The 10,026-nt window shown below is 36.4% G+C and overlaps 1 protein-coding gene across 5 annotated transcripts in view; it reads right to left on the bottom strand.

Annotated features, from left to right (window-relative positions):
- Positions 1 to 10,026, bottom strand: part of NCOR1 (nuclear receptor corepressor 1) — a 143,760-nt gene that overhangs the window by 96,432 nt on the left and 37,302 nt on the right. For all 5 annotated transcript variants that reach the window (XM_008570807.1, XM_008570809.1, XM_008570808.1 and 2 more), the window contains exons 8-10: positions 8,561 to 8,627; positions 5,411 to 5,583; positions 4,349 to 4,439 (exon numbers count right to left, since the gene is read on the bottom strand). In XM_008570807.1, the coding sequence (XP_008569029.1) occupies positions 4,349 to 4,439; positions 5,411 to 5,583; positions 8,561 to 8,627 (331 nt within the window). The remainder of the gene's footprint in view (positions 1 to 4,348; positions 4,440 to 5,410; positions 5,584 to 8,560; positions 8,628 to 10,026) is intronic.

Genomic DNA, 10,026 nt, shown 5'->3' with positions numbered 1-10,026 from the left:
GAGGGTTGCAATCCCATTACCAGTCAGTAAAAAAGACAAAAAAGGAAAAAAAAAAAAAAAAAAGTAGTTTCAACATCATCTTAGAGAACAACAAGTAGAAAAATAAGGAAACAGGCATCAAATTCTTAAAGTTATTGATTTTAAATTAACTAAACTCAAGTAGTAAGTACTTGCTAATTTTACATAATCTTTCCAAAAATTGAAGACTATTATCCTTAGAATGTAAGCTGGTTTCAACTAAAACTATGTTACATCTATACATTTATTTTTCCAATGTTTAACCTAAGAAGTTTATAACCACAAATTCCCATGAAAAAACTTTTACCAAAATTACCAGTATTTACCCAAATACAAGACAAGGCTTTTTCCTAAAAATGCTCCTCATAGAAGTAGATACTGCCTAATAATCAAGTCCTAAAACGTCTCTAACTTTATGGGGTACTCTCAATCAGTTTCAACGCCAAAATATGGTTGGGAACAGACACCTCAAATGACATAACAATTCTGGATGCTTATCAATGTCCCCTTATGGAACTGGTCAAAATGTAAGCAAAGAAACTTAAGAGAGATTTAGTCATCACTGCAGAGACTATGGCCACAAATTCCAAGGGCTTGATGTCATTTCAATCATGCATTTTAGATGTGATTTTAAAAGCAAAATAGAGTAAGTGGTTAATGTTTTAAAACACAGACATACATTGCTACAACATAAATATAAAAGCTACTCATCCTGACATTATGCAATATTATTATGTACATAATGTATTTATGGTTTGAGATAAAATTTTCCAAGGACAACAACATAAATGTATTCCAAAAGAAGTGTATCTCAAACCACCTGGACAGAAAGGAACCTGAAGTGCTCTAGAACAGTGCTAGGTAACTCAAACAGTGGCTCTGGGAATGGCAAGGACACTGACATAACATCACAATGCACTGAAATGCTTGAGTAAAACTGTCCCACAAAGTGGGGCATGTATCTCTGTGACTGAATATTATAATTGCCTCTAAAAGATTATGTATATCAATGGACCAAAAACCACTTTGGATCTTCTTGTTGGGAAAAAAGAATATCAGAAGTGAGAATGGAGGAAAAACCACCTCCAAAAGTCTCCTGTGATAGTTTAAAAACAATCTGAGATGCATAGTGATTCAAGGAACTGTCAAGATACAGTTTATAGTTTTCCACTTCTTCCATGGCTAACGTGACTAGAATTTTGAAATATAGGTTGTAAAAACATATGATATACTCGTATGCTCTCCATCACGAATGCAAAATAGATTATCATAATCAAAAATTGATAGAATCCTGCCACAAACATCAATACAAGGACAGACGCTGTACAAATAGGCTATTCTGTACAAACAGGACAGACTCTGTACAAATAGGCTCATCTTGGAAGAAAGCTCACAGAAACAGTGTTTTTTTAAAAAACAGACTACCTCATACAGGCCAGTTGCCCCCCCACCAAAAAACACCAAAAAACTAGACTCTGTACAAATAGGCTATTCTGTACAAACAGGACAGACTCTGTACAAATAGGCTCATCTTGGAAGAAAGCTCACAGAAACAGTGTTTTTTTTAAAAACAGACTACCTCATACAGGCCAGTTGCCCCCCCACCAAAAAACACCAAAAAACTAGACTAAAGGAAGAAATGTACAGAGGTACAAATTGATTAGGAATCTATATCTCCCTCAACTAGTAATTTAACTTCATGAGATCTAGCAACTTGATGGTTTAATTCACCACTGTATTCCCAATGCCTAGAACAATATTTGGCAAAGACTGTAAATATTTGTTGAAAGAATGGACTTGATTGAACATAAATATGTAAAAAAAAAACACAGTTCCAGAGTCAGATTGCCTGGGCTAGATATCTGGCTCCACTATTTGTTAGTTTGTGCCCTTGGGCAAATAATTTAACCTACAGCTGTGCCTTATGTTCTTCATTTGCAAAATGGAGACAAATAAAGCCTCCACTTCACAGAATTTCCATAGAGTTTAAGTAAGATAATACATATAAAGTTACTTATCATGGTTAGCAATTTTAAGTAGCAACTACCCCTAAAATTTCCCCTCCTCAAAAAAGCAAACACGTAACCAATCCACCAAAACCCAAACCAACAATATCCGCAGAAAAAGAAAAAAAAAAGTTGGCCAGGCTAAGTAGTAGAACAGGATGGAGCAGAAGAGATTCATGATACTACGTATATATTATTTCTTTTTTTTTTTCTTGGCAGCTTGCCTCTCCAGGGATCTGAACCCTTGACCTTGGTGTTATCAGCACCACGCCCTCCCAAGTGAGCTAACTAGCCAGCCCTGACACTGCTTTTAAATGTGCTAAACAGTATATAAGCAGGGATTTTACTTATATAAATTATTAATCAGTCAACATTTTAGATTAAATCCACTTTACTCCACTTAATTCTGCAAATAAATACTACCTGTATATTTAAGTCTTCAAAAATTTTATATTTACATATACATTTATATTTAACATTTTATTTTGTAATATATAACAATGTAATAATTACCTTTGATCATTACTTAAGGGGAACACCACTTCAAATAAGCAAGACCCTCAGAATATAAAGACGAGGTTTAAAAAAAGCTATATTATAAAATCGAAACTAGCAAAACTCAGTATATAGCAGATAGCTTTCCGACCAACCTTAAAAGATAGTTTAAATGTGGCTAAGAAGATTCAAGGAGAGAGACTAAAATTGATTCTTATTCAGCATTTATTTATTTATTAATTTATTAATATACTACTAAACACTAGGTATTGGGAATTCAAAGATGGCCCCAACGGTATACTTAGGCTGATTGCTGGGAAAATAGAATAATTTAATCAGGGCCCCTCACCTGCCCATCAGGTTGGGGGTGGTTCGGCACATTCTTTGTAAGCAAATTGTGTGTGTGTGTGGGGGGGGTGTTAGTGCGCCTGCATGGCGCCACAACTTGGTTGGCCTCTAGTGCCTCAGGCATCCACACCTTGTGGCCATGCTCTCCAACCAAGGCTCCAATGACCTGTTTGCCGTTTACCTAGCTCATAGACCTGCGTGTGAGGGGTCTGGTGACCCAGCCTGGCATGTGAGGGGTATGGTGACCCAGCCTGGCATGTGATGGGTCTGGGGACCCAGTCTGGCATGTGATGGGTCTGGGGACCCAGCCTGGTGTGTAAAAGGTTTGTGACCCAGTCTGGACAATGGGCTTGACGGGTCTGTGAGCTCCAGATCCAGCCCTAGCTCAATAATTGGCTCAGTTGGCAGGATTACAGGAAGGTAAAAGAGCTCGACGCTGATCATAAACAATTATTAAGCAAAAAGATAAACAACAGAAATAAATGTAAAGTAAGAATAACCAGATGTTGATTAGTTCTGTTTTGGGAAAGTGGGTGAGGAAGCTCCATAAGGGTAGAAATAGTGCTGTTGGGCCTGAATAATAAATATACTCTTCAGAGGTATAACTTGGTCTCTAATAATTAATTGTTTGGTAATTTTATTAATTCTGTTCTTGACACAGGCAAGGAAATGCCTAAAAAACAAACAAAATAATCCCACTCACTATGAAAGTGTACCTTCCCCTTAAAAATCAGTAAAACAGCTAGCTCAGTTGGTTAGAGCATGGTGCTGATAACAGCAAGGTCCAGGGTTTGATCCCTGTACTGACGTGCTGCCAAAAAGAAAACAACAAAATTAGTAAAATGGCATTCTTGTTGATAAGTGAATCTCTCCAGTGTATAGTTTTAATCCCCATATAGCTCACTTTCCTGCCCCTTTCACTCCACTTGCCTGGTACAATTTCACCTGCATACAGATGACTCTGATTTCTGTCTCTAGTTCAACTCTCTCCCAGGATCGCCTGGCTAGAGAGCACCATATGAAGAACACATGCCATGAAAAAAGCACATGCTTTTCACTCCTTCAGGAAATGGCACTGCTGGCTCAATCGTCTAATCTAGACACCAGGGATCATGTCCCATTATTCTTCTTCCTCATCCCCACCCTCAGTCCACCTGTCTTGTTCTGTCCATTCTACCTTCTGTCATTCTCTCTTATCAGTCCCCTTCTACACATCTCTCCCAATGTAGCCCTGACTCAGATCTTTATTTATTATCATAACAGCTTCCTCACCTCTCTTCAGGTCTCCCTAAAATGGCAATAGGATCATGTGAAGAGTTTTGACTGTTCAAAACTCTTCAATGGTTGGCCACGGTCTTTGGAACAGTCCAGACGCCAGCACCCAAAGTTCCCTCATTTACATACATATAAACCCTTAGTTCCTGAACTATGATGCTAAAATGCCTTCATAATTATTGAATTAAGTCAATTAATTTTCTTACCTCCTGCTCAGAGAGCCCATCAATAATTTCAGAAATCTCATGTTCACTCCTAGCAATGGTGGCTGAAAGACCAGCTCCCCTCTGCCCAACTCTAAATATGAGGGAGAAATTATAAATATATTTAAAAGCCTTTTATAAAGACAACGTATCAATTAAATTAACTATAGATTGCTCTTCTCTATGGGACTTTTTAAACAACTGAAAATAAGAAATTTTAAAATACTATTGACTAACTACTTTTAAGTAATATGCTTAAGTCACCTGTTAAATTAATAATGGTTTAAATGCTAGGATTGAGATGTAAAGGTTACATATCCAAGTTCAAATGGTGTAGAACTAATTATGAAAAACCAGTTACTGATGCCATTTCCACTCTAAATAGCAGTCTTTTGTCTGCCTTACAGAGAACAGGATGGCAGACTTAGAAAAATACATCAAACATTTTAAAAGGAGGAAAAAAACAAAACCAACATCCCTCACAAAAACTTAATTGCTGGTAAAGGGGCTTAAACAACCCTTACATGAAACAGTGAATAAGAAAACTAAAGCTTTTAAAACCTGTGCAAAATACCTATTCTCTAAAAAGTAAAAACAAATTGAAACAGTGAATAAGAAAACTAAAGCTTTTAAAACCTGTGCAAAATACCTGTTCTCTAAAAAGTAAAAACAAATCAGAAACTATCTATCAAAATCAAAGAATTTCTTAATTAGCAATCAATTTAATACTGTTTGATTATGTTGGTAATGAAGAACTAAGGGATATTCTCGTCTGTTCTTATTAAATATCACTTCCAAAGGAATTAATATTTTCAGGAACTAAAGAATTAGTTTTATAAAATATTCACTTATATTTAGATTTAACAGGATGATTAAACATAAAGAATTAATATTAAATTCACTAAGACATAATCTTTACTGGCTGGCAATGAAGCTTTATATTCAACATAAAAGTTCCTTACAAACTTTATTAGTGATCAGGTTCAGGAAACAACAAATATTGTGAAGGAGCAAAAGTGTGATTTCAAGGAAAATATCACAGCCATTAAACATCAAACTACTTACCGTTGAAATCTTTCTTGCTGTTCTCTTTGTTTTCGAATTTCTGGAAACTGCTTTTCATAGTACTCCCTTGTTTTGCTTTCTTTAGCTTTCCTCCGAGGATTATTTTCTATTCTGTCCACCTTTTTCTCCCATGCCTCCATGAGCTGATCGTAACGTTGACAGATTTTTTGTTCCTATTAAATACCCGTAGCAAATTAATAACAATTAAACTAAACTCTGTGAGTCTGACAATTTTAACACTTTAAAATAAATGCTACTTTTAAGATTAAGTCAGAAGTACATTTAGCCTATGACTTGATTGTTAATGAAAAGCTGGCCTCAATCTGAAAGAGAAGAGAGAATGGAAGCTTTGTTTCCTACATAAGATCAACATATTTTGGCTGCATTTTTTAGGTAACATTAAGACTACACAAATTAATAAACGAATTGATGATCTTCTACTAGGAGCTGACCAGTTACTTCTATTTTCCTGATAACAATATGTCTTCACTGTAAAAAAAAAAAAAAAACAAAAGACCCCCCACAAAATTAAAGACAGAAACACATAAATACTGTAGTTCATAATCTGACAATCACCCAAAGATAACCATATTAATCTTGTTGTCATCCTTCCAATCTGTAAGAGAAAACACACAGTTGCTCTACTGCTGGAGGTTCTGGTTGCTTGGGGATTTTTGCTATTAGATATAATGCTACAGAGCTGGCCAGTTAGCTCACTCAGAGTGTGGTGCTGATAACACCAAGGTCAAGGGCTCAGATGTCCACATCAACCAGCCACCCCCTTCCCACAAAAAAAAGCTATATAATAAACAACATTTTTGACAGTGTGGAAAAGATAGAAATTGACTATACTTTGTAATGAAAAGAAATCCAGTGAACCATAAGAAATCAAGAATTAATGCTTTTAGAGAAATAAGTGAGTTACAATACCATTTTCTAAACAGAGAAGACAGAAGAGCCTTCCATTATGGGCACAGAAGTGTGTACATATCTGATGACACGTGGACAGAGAAAACTGATGGACTCATGAAAAACTGCTAACATTGGTCATCTCAAGAAAGTGTCATTGGAGGAGAGAATATTCTTTTCCGAACACTTCATACCATGCCCCACCCCCACTTCCCAATCATTATTTACAATTCCAGTATGTCTGTTGTGTCCTTCACCTTTTCTCCATCTCTACTGCTACCTCTTCAATTCATGCCAACATCAATCCGCACCCAGATTAAAATACAAGCCTCCTAAAAGGTCTCCCGTGAATTCTTGATGTTGTAGCCAAATGCAAATTCTTAAAATACAAACCTGAACTTCCTCAGTTTAAAATCTTAAAAGGTGCCGTCGGGATCTGATCCAGTCTCTTAGATGACCTCCAGGGTAGTGTACAGCCTGGCCCGGCTTCCTTCAGCAGCCCCATCTCTCACTACACTGCCAGCTCAGTCTGACCTCCAGCAAGCTCTGAACCTGCAATACTCCCTCCACCTCACAGACCTTCACTTTAGCTGCTTCCTCTACTTGTACAAGTTTGCACAGAGTATTGGTTTTCCTGTGAAACTTCCCTGTGTGATTCATATCTGCATTAGATGAACCCTTCTAATATACTTTCACTGTCATCTGGCCACAGTACGATCCCACTGCCTACTGACTTGTCTGCCCCAGTTGCCTCAGGCTCCCTAGGGGATAAAACCATATGGCTGGGCCGACCCCGTGGTGCACTCGGGAGAGTGCAGCACTGGGAGCGCAGCGGTGCTCTCGCCGCAGGTTCGGATCCTATATAGGGATGGCCGGTGCGCTCACTGGCTGAGCGCGGTGCGGGCGACACCAAGCCAAGGGTTGCAATCCCCTTACCGGTCACAGAAAAGACAAAAGAAAAAAAACCATATGGCTGTCTTGTTCACCTTTGTAGAATAATACATGGGACAGACTACATAGTCAATAAATATTTATTAAGCAAATCAATGAACATAGAAACTTTATAATTACTCTCTGAAGTGTAAAAAGGCCTGTGCTCCTGTGTTTGTATCACTAGAGAGCTAACTTAGTACCACATAAAGTAGCATAATTAAAACAAAATTACTGAACAGAAAAAATACATGAGCTAATTTCTTACTTAATATCTGTATGTTGGGGCCGGCCCGGTGGCGCACTGCTACAGTGCACCGCTTGGGAAGCGCGGCGGCGCTCCCACCGAGGGTTCGGATCCCACATACAGACTGGTTCCCGCTCACTGGCTGAGCGAGGTGCAGGGAGCAACGCTCAGGGTTGCGATCCCGTTGCCGGTCCTGGGCCGGTACGGGTGCGACACTGAGGGTTGCAATCCGTTGCCAGTCATGAAAAAAGACAAAAAGGAAAAAAAAATCTGTATGTTTTTGGAAAAAAAGAAAAAATTCAAGACCAGTAATTTAAGACAGTGTTGAAAGGACTAGACTGGCAAACTAGAACATTAAAGGTTTTACACCAAATAACAATTGCTGACTCTTTGAGCTTTACAACTCATTAAACTGTCAGGTCATGAAATGTAAGGCACAAAATTCATTTTTGATGTAGATTTAAAGAACACCATTTCTTTAATAGACACTTGAATTTAAATGTACGAACACTTTGTATGTAAAATTAGTATAAACATATGATGAAAATAAGAATACTGGCATTATATTTTCTGTAACTTAATTTCCATGAAGATTATAACCACAAAACTTTTGGACTGCAAGTCAAAAAATAAAATATAAAAAACTATTTGAATTTGAAAAAGCTAAACCCTAGCTGGCTCAATTTCTAATAAGAAAGATTAATCAGCATGACTATAACTTACCCACATTTGTTTGAGGCTTAAGAGACTAAATGTAGATCATCCTATTTATCTTTCATATTTATTTAAACTACTCACCATTTTCTTTATGTTGGCCAGATGAAAATGTTATATACAGATGACCAATGAAATTAATTTGATAATGAGATTAAATGTAAATTATGATATCAAAATGTTACCAGAATTAGATTTATATTTAAGTCAGATGTATATTTATTTTCTAAATCAGCACTGATTCTAAAATATAATCAAGGATATTCTCATTAATAATGGGAAAGTGAATGCTTAAATGAGCATGAATGGGAAAGTTGTACAAATTTCAGTTAACAAGTATAGGACCTCACCCTTTGTTTTCTTGCATGATTTCTTCTTTTAAAAAATAAAATGAGTTTTTTCCTCATCACCTGGTTTCTAGAAGAGAAAAATATGGTTGCATGACATTAAGAAAAAGCATAATTTAATAATGTATTCACTTTTTTTTCCCCCAGAGACACAGGAAAACAGGCAAAGATCACTTAAGAATTTACGATGTAATCAAAGTTAATCCTAATTTTTTCACCCTGTAAAATAAGATTTTATAATTTTTGCAATAATCAGAGCTGAGTCAAATTCCTCCCTTTCTATAGCAAGACTTTGTACAAAATTAATTTTCAATAAATATACCGAATTATGAGGCAAATATTACTATCAAGTTATAATTACAGTTATTGACTCTTCTTAAGTATTCTAGTGATATAAATCTTTGCATACTCCTGGAGGAGAGGAGGTAGAAGAGAAGGAGAAGCTTTTAAAGTTACCTCCTGACCTCAGGTAAGGTACTGACCTCCCTTCTATGAGGAGAATGTATACCAATATATTTAGAGAGAGGTGACTTCTGCTTTAAACAGAAGATTTTCTTCAGTCACAGAAATGACACAATCCACTCTAAGAAGTAATGGATGGCAATGTGACAAGAAAGGAAGATTTCTCTTATATCTTAAGGTAACAGTTTCACTTTTTAAATCTGAAGCATTGTGACCTTGAAAAACAATAACATGCAGGTTCAAATATAAATATTTATACCCCACCTACTTCCAGAAAGGATTTCAAGCTGATTATTCAAATACAAATACAAAGCCAAGGCAAGTAGAAGTAATATTTTGAATTATCTGCCACTCGGGACTAACAGTGACACTGGTTCCACTCAAATAAGCATGGACAATCAGGAGCTGGCTATATGAAAAAGTAGCCAAGAGATGAAAAGAGTTATTAAAAGGTACATTTGCTACTTCATACAATGCAAATGATGGTGATGAAAGAATAGCTACTGAATGATTCACATGGATGCATGCAGCTGAGTAAATATTTCAAAAGGTGACACACAGTGGGAGCATTACCATATATTTAATTTGCTCTCATTGTAATTAACGTGCTACTGAAAAGCAAATGACAATCAATAAATACAATTTTAAACGTTTCCTGAGAATTTAAATGAAGTTAGCCAGTCAGTAACCCATCTCAGGACAGTGTGCTGAGCATTAAATAGGCAACGTAGATAACATGAAATAAAGACAGAGCTGCCCTCCAGCTTATATTGTGGGGAAAAAGACAGAACACAAACATAACTGAAGCTTTGTGGGGAAAAAATCATTTAAAAAGTAGCCAACTAGATTATATTTGCTATTCTCCATTTTAAAAAAATGTTAAAACAGAGCACAGTGTTGATAACACCAAGGTCAAGGGTTCAGATCCCCTTACTGGTCAGCCGCAAAAAAAAAAAAAAAAAAAAAAAAAAAAAAAAAATGTAAAGGAATAAACAGTACCAAAAAAA

This window comes from Galeopterus variegatus, unplaced genomic scaffold, assembly GCF_000696425.1.
Source record: "Galeopterus variegatus unplaced genomic scaffold, G_variegatus-3.0.2 Scaffold632, whole genome shotgun sequence".
NCBI lineage: Eukaryota > Metazoa > Chordata > Mammalia > Dermoptera > Cynocephalidae > Galeopterus > Galeopterus variegatus.
The sequence above is the reverse complement of the archived record's forward strand: the minus strand, read 5'-3'. Positions and strand labels throughout refer to the sequence as shown.